Here is a 17,834-nt window from a genome sequence, read left to right as displayed (position 1 = left end):
GTGAATTCAGGCCACATGTATGCCCTGTTCTTGGACAGCTCCAACATTCTGCTCAGCATAACATTCTGCCAATAATTTTTTGACCTACAGCTAACCAGAAAACAGGTATAAGGGACCAGTCTTCTTTCCAGTCATTTACTGAGATCTAGACTTCAGCTCTCATGTGGAAGGGCTGCTGATTGTTAGTAACTTTTTATTCACTTTGTGTTTGTAGAAGAGAAATGTTAGTGTTGTGTCACCCCTTAGCAAGTGCTGGCTATTAATTTTCAGTTAGCTTGGCATGTTACTTTCCACCTTTCAGTTGAAGTCTTGTACCATGCCCATGCCGCAGCTGCATGAACAGTACCAGCACTAGATCCCAGGAGATTTGTGGCTGTTCCATAAATGCTTTAAGCAAGCAAAGCTTCCATGGTTCTGCTGTGCAGTGGCAGCTTGCATGCTAGCCCACTAGCTGTGTTCCAGACAGGGGCTTCCAGTGGCATCTGGGGAGCTGGGTGCTTCTGGAAAGAGCATGTCAAATAAAGTGCAGTTGATGTGGACTGTGCCAAAACACCGATGGCAATGCCCCAAGTAGGCACTAAAACCCCTTTTTATTCTTTGCTGAATGAGCACCACGAATTCTTCTCTCCTTTGATTCTTAGTGTGTAGCATTTTCTGTACATGGATAGCAAGGAGGAAATAGAAGAGAGTGGAAAGGGAAGCTGAGGGGCTGAAGATCTAAATTGTCTGCAAATTGGGAAGAAACAAAGTACCTTCAAAGATCCTGGTGTTCCTCCAGTTCTGCCTGAAGTACCATGTTCAGTATTAGAAGGAGGCAACTCTCTGAGCCTTTGCTAGTGATGTAGGTTTGGGATTTTTTTCCCTTTTTGAGGTTTTCTATCTACAGGAACAGAAATTATAACATTTGAATTTTGTAAGTTGTTTTGGTTAGTTTTAGTAATATTTATGGAATGTGCATCCTAGACTACATTTTCCACATTCACTGACCTGCTCAAAATGTATTACCCACAAATCTAAGAAAATTTGCCCACCAGACCAGTCATCCTGGCTGAATTCCAATATCAGAACATGAGCTAGAAAGCATTTTTTATTTTGATATGAGGAGAATTCTGGCATTTTAAATTTTAAAATATTACTTTAATACTCAAAGATGCTGCAGTTGATTGCTCTCTTGCTGTGGTTGGGGTATTTTTAATAATATGTAAAGAACATTGTATAAATAAAACTACGTTTCTTATTGGTGCAATACCTATTGAATGTTGTTTAAGGAAATACATTTGACTTAAGTTTACTTGGGTGATGGATTCTTTTCCAGTTCTGATAGTTGTTTGGTGAGATAAAACTTCTAAATAATGCAAATTACATCATGCAATATCATGAAATAATATCTAATGGACTTACTATTCAGTTTAGTTGATAATTCAGTATACATAAGATATTTTTGATTATGTTACAAAAAGCTCAAAACATGTCCATCAAAAACATGGACTATTTTATGAATACAGCTGCTCATCTTATGACTTTTGACTTTTCCCAGAATTCTTTTAAGAAGGTTTGGGTTCAAAACTTTCAAATTACCTTTAATTTTAAATACCTTACATTCAGTTCAAGAAATATATGAGTATCAGTATTTGCACCACAGTAGTAACTTGCCTTTTCTTTAATAATGTGACACTGTGCCAAATAAGGACAACAGCCTCCTGGTCTGCCAGAGTCAGAGCTTGGCCAGAAGGTCAAAGGAGGTAATCCTTCTCCCCTGCTCAGCACTGGAGAGAGATGTCTGGAGTGCTGGACCAGCCTGTGGGCTCCCCCGTACAAGACAGAAATGGACATAAAGTGGATGAGGTCCAGAAAAGGTCACAAAGGCAGTGAAGAGGCTAAAGCACCTCTCCTCTGAGAAAAGGCTGGGGGAGATAGGACCACTCAGCCTGGAGAAGAGAAGGCTCAAAGGGCAAATCTTATTAGGGTGCAAAGCAGACAGAGCCAGGCCCTCCTCAGTGGTGCCCGGTGTCAGCACCAGAGGGAATGAACACAAACTGAAACACAGGAGGTTATGTTAGTGTCAGGAAATGCTTCTTTACTTTGACAGTGACCAAACACTCGCACGGGTTGTACAGAGGGGTTGTGGAGTTTCTACCCATGGGAATATTCAAGAGCCAGCTGAACACAACCCAGGGAAACCAGCTGTAGTTGGCCCTGCTTGTCCAAGGAGGTTGGACAAGGTGGCATCCAGAGATCCTTTTCAACTTCAATCAATCTGTGATTCTCTAACAAAATAGCCTTAAGTTTTAGTTTAACAGGAAAGTAGATCTAAAGATTTTAAAGAGAGTAAAATTTAGTCTTTACAGTATGAAGGGAGCTTTTCTGTCAAACTTGTGTCCAGGTTTTGGCAATAAAAAAATTGCATAATAGGTAATTTAGTTTTTTAGAAAATAATCTGGTGGAATATGATTAAGAATTGTATCTGAAATGTGATCCTTTGATAATGTTGTTTGATTACCAGTCACTAGACTGAATATGCTATTTTTTTAATTCTTTCTTTCATAAAAAAAAACAATTGCATCCCCTTGTCATTTATTGCAGATGAACAGGAGAGCTCTGGAGCAATTATTTACACTGTTGAGCTCAAGCGCTATGGTGGACCTCTTGGAATTACAATCTCTGGTACTGAAGAACCCTTTGATCCCATAATCATTTCCAGCCTTACGAAAGGAGGATTAGCTGAAAGGTAAGTTGGAAAGAAAATTATTTTTAATGTTCTCTCTGTCAAGATAGAGATTAGATTCTTTTACCTAAAAACCCTAATTTTCTTGGGTTAGCAATTGATTTTTTTATAATTCTCCAAATCTGACTTCATAATCTTTTTGCTATTGTTTTTTGATCATTGCCAAGCTCCAGGAGCATGAGCAGGATGTACATACTATACAAGGCAAAGGATTGTGGTCCTTATTATAGAACACCAAGGAAAACCTAATCAATCAAACTGCCCAGTCACAGAAACATTTTAGCAGTCTTTTAAAACCAATAATGTTGTATAGTAAAATAAGTAAAGAAAGTAAATAAGTAAAGTTTATCTGAACTCATTGTACACTTCTCTGCCACTGCATCTGCATGTGTACTTACATACACCATAGGAAGCATTATCAGAGGAACAGAAATGTTCCTCATGGTCAGTGATGGAAAACAATGAAAATTACAAGGATTTTTGTCACCTGTTATTTCTCAGATTGGTTGAGTCATTGTAATTTGGTGGTTTCACCTTTCGTGCTGGTTTCAGAGAGAAAGTACAGCACACAAAACATGATACTGTGCATGATACCATTTATACAAAAATAATTTATTTGCTTTTCTTGATTGACCCGTCCTGAAGGCCAGGTTTGTGAAATAGCTGGTTGCTTGCTTACACTGCTTTTTTTATGTTGTGACATGTTCTAGAAACTTGAGTCATTTTAGGACTTACCAAGTTGTCTGAGATTGTGCAGGTGGGCTGCAGTAAATGTCATCCACAGGTGATTAACTCAGCTGTCACAGTAACACAGAAATCCACATCACGCCTCAGCTCTGCTATTGTCACTACAACAAAGGGGACTTGCTTTAAGTGTTTCTTACAAAAGAATTACTCTGTGACACTGCAATAAAAAAAAAAAAAAAAAAAGAAAAGGAGATGAGACTAATGCTCCAAAATGCAAAGAAATTGCCTTTTTTGCCTCCTGCACTCTCTTCTCAATGTTTTACTTCTCTCTTATTTTAGGACTGGGGCAATTCACATAGGAGACAGAATCCTAGCAATAAATAGTAGCAGTCTGAAAGGAAAACCTTTGAGTGAAGCCATTCATTTGTTACAGATGGCAGGAGAAACTGTCACCTTAAAAATCAAGAAGCAAACAGATGGTGAGTGTGGCCAAGGGTACCATCCATGGTCCTTAATGCAGGTGTTACTGCAGATTAACAAGCACTTAGCCCATCCCTGGAAAAGCTTGGTGTCAGAAGTAAAAACCAGATTCTCAGAACTGCAGTAAAGCAAGGATCAACTCCTTTTTTTATATAATCCTATTCAGCTACCAGTCCCAAGAAATTCTCTGTGCCTGTGGGTCACGCGAGTGAGCTGAGCGATGCGGAAGATGAAAGCTCTGCTGCACAGAAATCTGCCAAGCTCTCGGACATCTATTCCACTACAGTCCCAAGTGTTGACAGCGCAGTAGAGTCATGGGATGGCTCTGGTATTGATACCAGCTTTGGAAATCAAGGTACTGTCAAAAATACAATCAAAATTTAAAGCAGGAATTATCGCCTTCATGGTTGACCTTCCTTTGCTCTAAGTAGAACTTTTTATCTGTACTTTTTAACCTTGTATTTTATAATGTGCTGCTGTCTCATTATGACCACACACCTCTGCATGCAGCCTAATTTTTGCACTTGGCTGGCCTCAGATTCATGCTTTCATGAGGATGTGATGCCTTACAAAGCATTTATCAATACATTAACAGGCTTTTGTTAGCTTTACTGTCATGTGAATAATTTGGTCCATAGTTCATCCACAACTAAGGAGTTTATCCTTCAAGTACAGATCAATGCAAGACACAGAACACTCTGGAGATGTTCATAAGTTTGATGCCCATATGCATTAATTTTTAAATGACAACAGATTTATTATAAACGGCTCAAGGGCAACATTAGTCATTGCCTATGGTTTGTAAATCTTTTGCTTCTTCCTCATTCCTGCAGTACTAACACCTAACTCTCAGCTGTCAAAAACAATCATTAATTTAAAGACATGATTTTCCATAATGATAATCTTTTTCACCTCTCTCTGACTATTGTTTTATATAGGATTTTCAAATCTTTTCAATTTATAACATATGTTTATTTAGGCAGTGAAGGATCTTACCGGATATTACATCTTGTAATGTTCTAAATAACAAGAAAAATAACTTACATCCAACTTCAGTGTTTTATTTAACTCTTTTAAAAATGCTTATTTCCACAGTAAAGCATGTATTGCCATTACCTGGCAGGTATTTGAACAGATAGATCCTTTCCTCAAATAACTTCCTCGCTAGAGTTAGAATTTGGATGAATTTGACCCCTTTCCTTAACTGTTGGTCAGTTTATCAAAATAAGTTATATTAGATTTTCTTCTGATTTTTTTAAGTTCTAAGGAGAAGTATTGCTGAAAAAGTGCCAGAATAGTAATTCTCATTTTCTGGATGAATGGAATATATTTGGAACAAATTGTTCAGCTGTGGAAAGGATTGAGGCCCAGAATGCTTTCCAAAGTCCTGATGATTTGGATTCTGTGCCAAAGCTGAGCCAGTATCTCAAGGCAAATTTTTTTTTAACTCCCTTGAAGAAATCAGCCCAGACTTGGATGGATACATGGCACCTCTGCTAAACAGCCTGAGTACAAACAGATTTGTGCCTTTATCCCTTGGTGTCGTGGTGGCCCCCATTTCTATTAAAGTTCATTCTGTCTTGACCCATCAAGCTGAGTTTGGCTTTGCTCCAAACCCTTCTTGGCAATAAACACAGACTAAGCAAGTTGAGGAGTTTGAGGGATGTTTCTGGAGCACTAGATAATGCTTTATCCTATTAATTACCAATTTAATGCTGGTGAGCGGTTTTCTCTCTCCTTGAACTAATACCCCATTTTGTACCTTTGTCTTATGTGTCTGTTTTACTAATCCAGAGCCTTCACCACACAGAAGTCACATTTCTAAACCAGTACCTTTCCTAGAATCTGGGACTATGTTCATATCTGCCAGTTTGCTGGAAAATGCTCACAGCTCTGTAGGTACACAGCATTTGAGGGAGACAGGTCTAGACTGATTTATGGAAGCAAATAACCCTCCTTAGAGGGGTGGCAGCAGTGGTAATAGTCATCAACAAAATAGCACATCAAAAAACACCAACTATAGAGCTAAAAAAGTAATATATCAAGGTGCTGTATATTACATATATATGTGGCTTATATATATATATATGTGTGTGTGTGTGTATATACATACATACCTGTGCACATACATATATATAGATAGATAGATAAAGTGTATATATTATGTATATCGGTTTTACCATAATGGCTTTTGCTTACTAGATCAGCATTAGCTTGTGACACATTGATCCGTGTGTTCTTCATGATACATCACTTGGAAACTGCTTCCTGCTTGGAATTACAACTGGTTTCAGTTAAAGAAGTACTGTTGAAGTAATGCCTGCTTTGCTAGTATGATAAAAACACCCAGATATATACTCTGCAGGTCTAAAAGCCATCTGATGCCATTTACATAGCATTGAGACGCTTAGAAATGGGTGATAGAGATGGTGTACACTGGTCCTGGGAATGTGTGCCCATTGTGAGACAGGCTTTTCCTGAGCTCTCAGAGCCCTAGGAAAAGGACACCTGAAAAGCCAAATTCATGGGATTTTTTAATGCATCTTTGGAAACTTTTTTTTAATACACGTGAAGCAGTTTTCCTTGATAACTTAGCTTAATTTTGGGCATGTTGCATATGACCCTGTTAACATATATTTAACACATCCATAACATGTGATTTATTCACTATGTTCAATTTAGGATGTCAAATTGGTAATTGATAAATTGTGACAGTATCTAGAACTAAATATAGAAGCAGCTGAGACATAAACAGTAGGAGAACAGTGTTAGATATATTTAAGAATTTGCTTTCAGTGGACTTTCACAAGAGAAACTCTAGAGCATACTTAATTCCAGACATAATCTAGGTTAAATAATCTGGCTACAGGAAAAAATTAGGTAGCAATGACAAATTCCAACAATTCTTGACAACCCAACTTCAGAGGTGTGCTTTCATGTCATTTCAGCATACGTACTGCTGTAACTTAGTAATTCATCTTTTTAGGACACACCTATCAGGCTTCAGGATACAACTTCAATGCCTATGACTGGAGGAGTCCCAAGCAGGGTAGTTTGTCCCCTCCAGGCAAACCACGGAGCCACCCATTTCATGATCCAGGGCTGAGTGACGACGAGTGGGATCGACCTGCAGCAAGCACGTAAGTTCCCAGACGAGTTTCTGTTCTCTGGTTTGCAGCTGCAGCAGTGCCTCAAACATGAACACTAGCTGTCTTGAATTAAATTATGTTTTTCTAATGAAGTTATAACGGCTCTTCCTTTAAATATGATACACAGTGTACTTAATGAAACTTACTGGGACAGCTTAATGGAGGATTATGATGCCAAAACCAAGACATATATTTCTTTCAAGTTACTTCAGCCTATAAAACACAGCATTTATCCCTTAAGAATAAACAAACAAAAAAAATAGGGCATTTCCCTGGGCAAGTTTCAGGGAAAATCTGATCTGTTTTCCACGCCACAAAAATAAACCTAGAGATAATGTGGCTGAAGACAACTGGTGTGTTGAACTTTTGTCTTCTATGAAAATTTATTTTGGTTTGAGCAAAGAAGCACAAATTACTGTCTTCTTCCATAAATGCTTGAGACATTCACATTCAGCAGGAGTAAAAAGTGATCCAGGTACAAATGTCTTGCCAAACTATTGTTATTTTGCTATGCATTTATTCCTCCTCTCCTGAGAAGTAAATCTCATTTTCAGTTAATTTCTCTGCAGACAAAAGCACTTCCTGAAGAAAAAATATTTACTTCACAGTTCCTGGAGATAGTGAAAGACACAAAAATCTATCTGCTATTCTAAGTTTGTTTAATTTTGGATTTGTTAGTTGATCCACTGCAGAGACTTGGGTAGTTTCTGCCAATGAACAGTTCTTGCTCAGACCTGGGAAGACAGGCATCACAGTAAAAGAGATTTCTGTGCTCGTTGCAGCCACCACCCTCAGGACCTGCAGACATGCATGTCCTTCATGAGAAATACACGTTCTTGGTGTGCCAGCACAGTGAGCCTGAAACGTCAGTCTGAAAAATTCAAGTTTAGTATTTAAAAAAAACCTTCCTGGTGCCTGTATAAACATACTGGGTAAGGAAATCCATGAGGTCCAGTCTGTAACCTTTGAAATACAAATCAAGGCAAAGTTTAGATCCTGCTTTCAGAATTCAAATAACAAACAGTCTGATACAGCCCATGGCTTTGTGGCATTTTGTCTGGAGACAAGCCTGGCAAGCTGACAGCTAAGATATGAACAAGTGTGAATTCTCAGTCCAGACCAGCTTCTTTGGTCTCTACTGCAGAAGCAGACTGGCAGTTTTCATAAGCTAATAGTGGGCAGGGTTTAATAAAGGAAATGAGATAGTTTTCTTCGTACTGCCCATTCTTGGTAGCCTAGTATTTTTAGTTTAATAGGGCCTTTATCCACAGTTACAGCCCATACTTTGTTCTCAAATGAGATGCAGCCATGGATTCCAGAACACCCACTGTTTTGCAGCTATGTAAGTAATGGGCTGAAAAAGTTGATGAGCAGTGAATCAGGGGAGCTGGATTGTAAAATACAGAATCTTCTAAATGAAAAGCATGTGTTCTATTACCATTTTAAAGCACTGTTCAGCAGAAGGTATGCACATTAAAGTCTTGTTCTGCTTGTCAACGTGACTTACACCTGAGAAATACAGTACAAATTAAAATGATTAATGCTGTATCTGTAAAATGGATGGTGCCACATCTGATGGTGTTGCTATCCCAAGTACTGGAGTATTTGAGAAGGCTATGTCTGCTCTTCAAGCATGTTACAGGAATCCTCAGAAAAGCATCTATTCTCTTGTAGTTCTAGCTAAACAATTTCTGTTCTTTTCTAGCTGCAGAAAGTAATTTTTTCTTGACTTTGTTTTGTGTAGCACATCTTCCAAGAATATGTGGCAACAGAAGGAGACTGAGACATTGGGAGAGAATCAAGAAAACCATTTAAAGCAAACACCTGTAGAAAGATCAGGTGGAGAGAATATCAGGAGCGTGAAGAAAGAGGGAAAGATGTGGAAAGGTGCCTCTGGAGGGCAAAGAAAAGGTGGGGGACAGCTGGAAGAGTGGAATACTTCCAGGTAGGAAACTAAAAAGTGCACAAAAGTGAGATCCAGCTGAGCTGAGGCAGAGGTGAGAGGCAGGGGGTGTGAGAAGACAAGGGAAGAAAGGAAAAACAGTTGAAATGAGAAAAACAGGCTAAAAGCAGAAAACACTGCATTAAGTTGCTGTTGATCAACAGAGAAATTTCAGTGGGAAAGCAAATGAAACCAGAGAGCTTAAACCATTCTCTAGCCTGGTGTCTACCTATCACTGGCAGGTAGGACAAGTCTGTTATAGTTCCTGCTCCAGAGAAAATGTTCAACACATTAAAACATCAATGCTTACAGGAATGAGTCTGCCAGATCCAAGAACCTCCTTATTAAAAAAACTAAAAAACACAGAAGATTTTGTCTCTCATATGGCAATAAGAACCAAATCATAGATACCCATGTCTTCATTATCTGTCCTACTGCATATCCTTCAGACTTTTTACGCATCTGAATTTCTGACAGCTCTTTAAAAAAGTGTCAGAAAACCAAATATGTTCATTGTGGATCAAACAATATTTCATATGACTTAAAATCAATTCCTCAGGTTTTAGATAAAAAAGACATCTAGATAAATTATTTTGGTACCTCTTCTGGTTTTTTGGTGTATTAGCTCAGCTACAAATATTCATGTGTCTATAATGAAGATGCAAAAATTGAGATTTCATACACCAAGACACAAGACTCAGAGAAAGAGCAAAAGAGGAGAGGAGAGCTGAAAAAGAAATTGCTTTCACTAAGTCCAGATGTAGAGGTATCATGATTTTCTATTTCACAGAAGTCAGAGAAGAAATGGACCTCCAGTTCTAGGAAATCCAGGTTTTTCTGTCTCAGACAATTGCCTCAAATTATCTTGTTCATTAGCTTAAGTTCCATTTGATATCATTAATATGCAATATAACAAGAGATATTGTAATGGATAAATTAGTCTAAGTTCAACATTGGCTATTGAAAGAGCTACATAGAATTATTGAAAAAGCTCATTTCAGAAGTCAAGAATTTTTCTAAAATAATGTTTTAAATACTTTCTTGTCTTGCCTGGGAGGAATTGCATCTGTGATCTGAGTAGGTATTATTGCCATTGCTGTATCTATTGCAATATCTTAGAAGAGACACTGATGCTAGGTGGAGAATCATTGCAATAAGAGATTGAAATGGCTGACCATTGTCTGCTTGACTGATTGTAGCTGTAAGAAAGCATCTCTGAGGCAGAGTATCATGTGTGTGAAGCATTCAAGCTGTCCTCCCTTGTGCTGGGCAATTCTCCTATTTAAAAGCCATTCTGTAAACAGAATTACATTCATGCTATTCACAGTAATACACTGTTTGTCAAGCAAGGCCTCAGATGCTTCCATAATAGTGTTTGCTCTGTTTATGTGCTGTTAAGCACCACTAGCTGCAGTCCATGGGCAGCTGCTCCAAAGTAACAGCTTGCTGCCACCAAAAGAGTGAATTGTCACTTTCCTTCCTCATTTTTCTTCCCCTGTGCCTTTCACATAATCAGCCCTCTCCCATGCAGCAGCTCTGATGCTTCTGTGAACCTTTACTGAGCTGCTTCCCCTTGCTCAGGTAGAAAAACCTGCTTCCCTCCCTGTATATACACATACACTGTAAAGATGTTGCTTTGGGCTGTGTCACCGTAGCCCAGAGTTGTGGTTTTTATCAGGCCTCAGTTGCTGAGCGACTAACCCTAAGCATCACTGCCACCAACATCTGCTCAAGAATGCTTTTAATAAGGCTTTGGTGCATTTATGAACACTAGAGATGTAAGTTTCCATGCAAGACAGTGTCATCCCTGAAAGTTTCTCTTTGTTTATGTATGAAATTATTGGAGCCGTTTATATTATGGCGATCAGCTGGACTTAAATTGATAAGTACAGCTTAGGCTGAAGGAATCAGGTAAAAAGCACCACCAAGACTCTTTGGCTAAGTGTTTGCTAAAAACAACAAGAGGACTCTTTTCATATTGCCTGGGAGAAGTCTGTGAGGTTGAAAGGTTATATTGCAAATATTTGTTGCACGGAGCAGCTCCGCACACAGCTACTGGTTGATTCATTAATTTCATAGGGAGGTCCTGGTTTCAATCCAGTAAAAATGTGTATTGAATTGTTCTTGGAATCCATTTATCTCCTTACTGAACAACTCGCTGCTCAGATCCTGCCAGCTGCTAGTGACTGCCAGGTTATGAGAAGGCTTGTCTGTCATGTGCTCTGCATGTCCATCCGGCCTCTCCTGGTCAGCGACTCTTCCCCACTCTCCTGCATAACGTTCTGTCATTCAAGTTGCAGTCTGTGGCAAGGCACGTGTGTAATATATATTTTTAGAGGGGGAAAAAAGTCCACATTTTTTTAACTTCTCATTGTAAATCTAGCTTCACAGGTACCCATGATAACACCGAGGCTGACCAGGAGGAAAATTTCTGGTCTCAGGCTCTGGAGGATTTAGAGACCTGTGGCCAGTCAGGAATTCTGAGGGAACTAGAGGTAGAAAAATCTTAACCTTTCTTTCCAATTATAGAGAAATATAATGGTTTTGGTTTGGTTTACATTCATTTTATTTTCTCCTTTTTTTCTTTTAAGTTGCACTAATCACACCAATTCATTTAAAAGCTTTAACCCCTCTCCACAGGACAAGGCTGACAGGCGTCTGTGTTTGAGAAACATGACTCTCTTGGTACCTACCCTTTACCTTTATATTTTTGCTTGTGCAGCTGCCTCCCCTGCCCCTAACCAGAGCTGTTTTCTTTTGTGCAATGCAACCAAAATTCTATAAACATTTTCACCCCAGTGCTTTTGACTTGCAGCTTCTGCTGTGCATAACCATCGATGCTGTCTGTACAGGCAGTAAATGGCACAGAACTTCTAAGTGGGCATAGCCTTCCTGCAGCAATACATTCCATTCGCTGACAGATGCTTCATGCAGCTTTTCTTAGCATGTTATAGGTTGTCTTTTAAATTGAAACTTAATTTGATTAAAATGAACATAAAAGAAAATCAGCTTCTCAAAATTTTTACCTATAATCACACCACTCTGAAAGAAAAAGAAGCTGCCGCTGTGAGAAATGTTCATTATACAGCAATTTCTTCACTGTGTAACAAATTTTCGTATTTCATCTTTAAGTTTATTACAAATCTAACCATGCTTTGTGTTAGATTGTGCTGAGGGCATCGGGGGAAGAAAACAGAGACAGAGAAACTTGAGAGTCTTTAATTGTCTAATCACCTTTTCTGTAAGTTATCTAATCAGAACAATTACCATTATACTGTTAATTAAAGCTACAGAATGAAAGGTCCTAAAATATTTTCTTTTATGTTCTTTTAAGTTCCTAGAGCTGCAAAACTGGCAGAATCTCATTTTCATTTTTATGTTTTATAAAGTCCTTTAGGAGCCAGGAGGAATGTGAATGGCATAACTGGGTGAAAGTTTTTCAGTTCAGATTAATTTACTTCCTCAGATTTATGGCTTTTGTATTGCATGTTTGGGTAGCAAAATGTGATTCTCATATATTTGTTATTGAAAAACAGAAAAATATAGGAGAAAATGTTATACTGGTTTAATTCCATAGTTAGATATGGTTTAGTACTGCAGGCTTCTCTTGCAGTTTTCGGTATTCAGAGCATAATAAAAGGATAATATAGAAACTGATAATAATACCAAAAGGGAAATAGGTCATCCAGAATTCAGTTACTTCAACACACTGAGTTTTCCTCAGCCTTTCATGAAAGCAAAATTCAGAACTGTAGACATACCATTTATAGCATCGCCTCGTTGCACAACCCCCAGCTCTGAAAAGAAAGCCAGACTCACTCAGTGTGACAGATGCTGAGTGGCCATGCCTCTGCTTTATGAAGTGCCATGGCATAGTCGAGGACTCCTTATCATTTTTCATTTCAAGGTCTTCAGTCAAAGAGCAAAGAAGGCTGTTGTTTGCCAAGTCCTCTGGCTGCTTTTGCTCCATCAGACAGTGATATCAGTCATTACTGAGCACAAAAGAGTGTTATGGCTACAATCCATTATCTTATAGTGAAAGTAGTGCTGGAGCTGTGAGAAGGAAGGGTGACAGACATGCTCACCAGAGTTACAGGCAAACATTTATTTTTCTGTTTTGCCCTTATTTTTTACTTCTCCCATTCAAACTGGCTGTCTGCATCCAGTCCCAGTCAGAATTCTGGTTATGGTCTTTAAACTTCCCTTTCCAGGTGTCCATCAGAAGAGATAATAAATAGGCAATTCGGCACATCCTGTCCCTGCAGTGGCTGTGCCCAAGTGCATATGCCTCCCATTTCCTAGGGCAGAAAATCTTTCCCAAGACTGAAGGCTCCTTGCTGTGCATGGATGCTTTTCAAGTTCATTCTGTTCCACCCAGTGGATGAGGTGTCTCCCATCATCATCTTTCATGATTTAATGTATTCTTGCATCTAAAACAAAAGGCTTTTACTGAGATTAAAACTAGCAGTGAGACCAGGGCCAGTATTAGTGCTGAGTTAAGGCAATCACTCTTGCAGTGTGTGTGTCATGCAAAGTTTCTTTTCAGGCAGTGAGCTCACCTGCACTGAGTTTTCCCTAAGCTTGGGGTAGTATCCAGGCACTCTGCCCATGCTGGCTCTAGAGCTACCTATATATTCTGCTGGCTCACATATTTTTACCTTGCACACACAGTCTGAATTGTAAATGCCTTCCTGTAGTTCCAATTCCAACAAATGCAATTATGCCACAACTTAGATGTTGTTTTATTTATGTGTAAAATATTTTTAAAATATGCAATTACACTACATACTCCTCAGTCTGCCAGGGGACTGGCTTACAAGCATAGCAGTTCTGGTGCTCAGTATTTTAGTTTGAAAAGCCATCTGAAAACTTTTGCCCATAGGGTTCATATATTGTTATTGTGTTTTGTTGTGGTCCTTTATTTTATAGTGACTTGCAAGCAGATTGAACATCTGTCCTTTTGCCTTTTGCTGTGCCCTGAGTGACTGTGTTCTAACAAAGAATAGAGGTGTTTTTCCTACTGCTATGAATTAACCACTTACTTAACCCACATTCTCTGTTACAAATTAACCTGTTCATTAATGCTCTAGGCCACAATCATGTCAGGAAGTACAATGAGCTTGAATCATGAGAACCCACAACCTCGTAACCAGCTGGGAAGACAAGCCAGCTTCCAGGAAAGAAGTTCTGTAAGGCCACATTACAGTCAAGCTACTCGTAGCAACACATTGCCGTCAGATGTGGGGAGAAAGTCCATGGTTCTGAGAAAATTTAAGCAAGAAATGAAAGAAATCATGTCACCAACTCCTGTGGAGTTACACAAGGTCTGTAATTTTTCTTCTGACAGCTTTGAAATAATATATTCAGCACAGGAACTCTAATTATATGGCAACACAGTAAGGATTTTTATAATGACTCCACAGATGTAATTTGGGGGCCATGCATATTAGTTCTTACAAACACATTAATGATAGATCCTTGTGGAGGAAAACAAATTAATAAGATGCATCCTTGTCTACTATTTCATTTTACAATAAATCCTCAAAAGGCACCGCTCTTTTGAAAGGAGCATCCACTGGTAATTTGAATTGACAGGACCAATAACTCTTTTCTGCAGAATGTGTTCATTAAGAAAGCAAAGTTTAATTTCTAGAAAATACATTTTTTCAGGAAATTACTCGGGAGGGTTTGGGGCTCCCATAGGTCCTTTTTTAAATTAGGTATTGCTTCTTTTCCATTTAAAATTCCTTTGCTATGGAAAGGATAAATGGTCTTCAGACTATGCAACTTTTCGCTGCTCAAGATGGTTTAAATCACTCAGTGATATGGAGGTAGCACCGCACTCCTAGCAAGTACTGGATAAAGTATGTTTGAATTTGCACAGCAAACACCTGGCCACTTCAGGTCTCAAGACCAGTGAGGCCATAAGAGCAGCCAGTTTGAGGGACATTATAATGCTGTTCTCCCTGATGGGAATGAGCATCCCACTTCCTGCACCCATCTTCATCTTAAAGGTCTGGGATCTTTCCAGAAAGGAGGCAGAACACAGGGAAATTTTATTAATATGTCACCTGCTTATTCTCAAGAGATTAGGGTTGATTTCTAATCCCTGTGGATTGGTTTCTAATCCCTGTGGATTTGCCTGAGTTTAGTTTGTAGTTCAGTTTGTAGTTCAGTTCACTCAGCAGCGTAAGGACTTGCTGAGTGTGGGCTAAATGAATGTGTGTAGAAGGTAGTACAGAATTGATCTCATATGTGGTAAATTAAATCATTGCCAGTGTATATGATCAATAAGGATGTGTTATGATAGTTTTAAGCTATTCCTATTTCCAGCTGGATGTGATCAGTGGAGTTAAGTACTGCACTCAGTTTTTCTGAGTGGTGAATAAATGTGAAGTATAAAACCAAAGTATGCCAGTAGGCATTTCACAGTGTGCTCACATTCAACAGTGGCACAGTTTGGGACTACAAAACCAGCCTTCCACGTTAAAATAAATTGTTATCTGGAAAGGAGTCCTCAAACTTCTGTTAATGGGTCAGTGGTATTCTGTGAAAGTAACTAGCTGTTAGAGTCCTGGGCAGTACAAATAACCTGTCCATGAGCTTTCTCTTGCTTCAGCTGGCCATTTTTAACGTTGCCTTGACCTTCCCTTGGAGTAATTTCCAGATTTTGTTCAGACAATATACTCAGTTTTCCCATGTCTGCTGAAGTGATGCTGAGTTTGCTTTTACTGTCTGTTCTGTCACCCAGAAAAGAGTCATTTCCTCTCTACAAAATCGAAACATTGAACCTGTACCGATGATTTTCCAAATCCTTCCAGTCATTCAAGAAAAATAGACTAGGGACTGGATGTTATGCTCTGATTCCCCAAAGTAAGGTTATACCCTTATGACACATGCAGGTTAGCCCAGGCAGCATGGACTGCTTTTTATCAGAGCAAGTTCTTACTTGTTAGCTTTCCTGCTGGTTCTTTGTGTAGCAGTGTGCCTGCTACTTTCTGTCATGTATTTATGTTCATTTTTGTATTAGACCTTTAGTTTAACACTGATAACCTGTTCCTTTGGACAGTTTGTTCAATCAGAGTTTTCCAAAAGAGCTGCAATGCCACAGGAATGACTGTCAGAGAAATACCTTGGTTGAAGTATTTTTCACATATCCTCTTGCTGGCAATGTGTTCTGCCCTCTGGAGGCAAAAGTTTTAATTAGATGGGCCACTGAAAAATAGGAAGACTTGGAAAACAGTGATGGTATGGGTCATTTTGAGATACAATTAAGGCATAGCTTGTCTAAGACGTACTTGGCTACGTGCTGCCGAGCTTTCCCAGCCTCGCGGGCAGGGCAGGGCTGGGCAGGGCAGGGCTGGGCAGGGCAGGGCAGGGCTGGGCTGGGCTGGGCAGGGCTGGGCAGGGCAGGGCAGGGCTGGGCTGGGCTGGGCAGGGCTGGGCAGGGCAGGGCAGGGCTGGGCAGGTGCCTTTGTCCGTGTCAGTGTGAGGAGTCTGCATCCCTGTGCCTGCAGGGCAGAGTTCACTTTGCAGCAAAGTAACCAGAATGCTTCACTGCTCCTTCTCTCTGCATTGCATTCACCAGTTGTGCACACGAACTATCTGTGTCCTGAGGAAATTAGGATTGAGATAAGTGTCCTACAAATCTCTTCAAACATTTGTTCTAGATGGTTTAATAACATTTAATTTAGCCGGGTAGTGTATTGCTATATCAGTACCCAAATTTAATGAATACCTTTAATGATTTTATCTACTTAGGTAATAATATAGATTAATATTTTTTCTAAAAATCATAGCAGACCATTTTTAGAAGTTTCACAGACCACACTTTCCTCTGAGAGCAAAAATATGCACTAGGATCAGATAATTTTTCAATATTATTATTGCAAGTAGTCATTAACCTAAAATTACAGTCAGTTAAAATATCTCAATAGCTGATCTGTGCAAGATGTATGAATTTAAATTAAGCATTTTCCCATAGACTTGAGAGGGAGAAGAGGCATAGGCACAGACTCAAAATGTATAAGCTTGTGTTTTAAATTTGTAACTATTTAATTTCATTATGAAATATGAATTAAATTTCCAAATCCACTTTCTTTTTCCCTTAGGCTCCTGTTGTAAATTTAAAAGTCTAAAAAATCACCCAAATGGAGATCTTGTTATTGAGATCAGACCTTCTAAAGAGTTGTGATCAGCAGTAGATAAACCAGCATGATTTAGGTGTTGTGTGAATTGTCTGCAGTTTTATTCCTTTCAGAGAGGGTTGCTGCAAGTCAAGATGAGGAACCTGTGGTAGGGCTTTGTCCATGCCTATTATTAAATAGAAATAGAGTATTTCAAGGCTTTTATCAGAGATTCTCTTTGAAGAATATACGTTGCCCTGAGAAGAAGTACACCCAAAATTATAACTTCTAATACAAAAGAAAGTTGTTTGCAGATGACTTCCATCTGAAAAATGTGACAGCTGTCAAACATGAAACAAAGTTAAATTGCTACCTCATCCCTGAAGCAAACATCAGTTTCTTTTAAGTTTCAAGCTCCTGTTAAGCACAGCAGAAGTCAAAAGAAGATAGCCATAAGGGGAGCAGTTTGTAAAAATCTAGGATCTGTAGATCTGAAGTACCACAAACATTAGAAAATACTTTGAAATGAGTAAGTTGTGATTGATAAAAGACTTGGGATGATCATTCCCAAGGTCTGTGCCCCTCCTTGTCCCCTGCCTCGCCGGCTCCATTGCAGTAACTTCCGATTGACTCTACAGCAAAATCCCTCTTTCATGCCCTTTGTAATTTGAAATGCTCAAATTTTTGTCTCACAAGGTTGGCACAAAATAGCATGTGCATTATTA

General features: G+C 39.1%; 1 protein-coding gene across 17 annotated transcripts in view; it reads left to right on the top strand.

Moving 5' to 3' along the window:
- The window catches only part of GRIP1 (glutamate receptor interacting protein 1), a 304,722-nt gene that overhangs the window by 280,289 nt on the left and 6,599 nt on the right, over window positions 1–17,834 (top strand). For 11 of the 17 annotated variants that reach the window (XM_085568249.1, XM_077783507.2, XM_085568247.1 and 8 more), the window contains 8 exons: window positions 2,584–2,728; window positions 3,752–3,891; window positions 4,059–4,247; window positions 6,879–7,032; window positions 8,786–8,986; window positions 11,367–11,478; window positions 11,624–11,668; window positions 14,074–14,307. In XM_085568249.1, coding sequence (XP_085424375.1) covers window positions 2,584–2,728; window positions 3,752–3,891; window positions 4,059–4,247; window positions 6,879–7,032; window positions 8,786–8,986; window positions 11,367–11,478; window positions 11,624–11,668; window positions 14,074–14,307 — 1,220 coding nt within the window. The remainder of the gene's footprint in view (window positions 1–2,583; window positions 2,729–3,751; window positions 3,892–4,058; window positions 4,248–6,878; window positions 7,033–8,785; window positions 8,987–11,366; window positions 11,479–11,623; window positions 11,669–14,073; window positions 14,308–17,834) is intronic. The other 6 variants (XM_085568244.1, XM_085568252.1, XM_077783511.2 and 3 more) reach the window with 1 other exon arrangement.

The sequence above is a fragment of the Lonchura striata genome, chromosome 1A, assembly GCF_050655825.1.
Source record: "Lonchura striata isolate lonStrDom1 chromosome 1A, ASM5065582v1, whole genome shotgun sequence".
Classification (NCBI taxonomy): domain Eukaryota; kingdom Metazoa; phylum Chordata; class Aves; order Passeriformes; family Estrildidae; genus Lonchura; species Lonchura striata.
The sequence above is the reverse complement of the archived record's forward strand: the minus strand, read 5'-3'. Positions and strand labels throughout refer to the sequence as shown.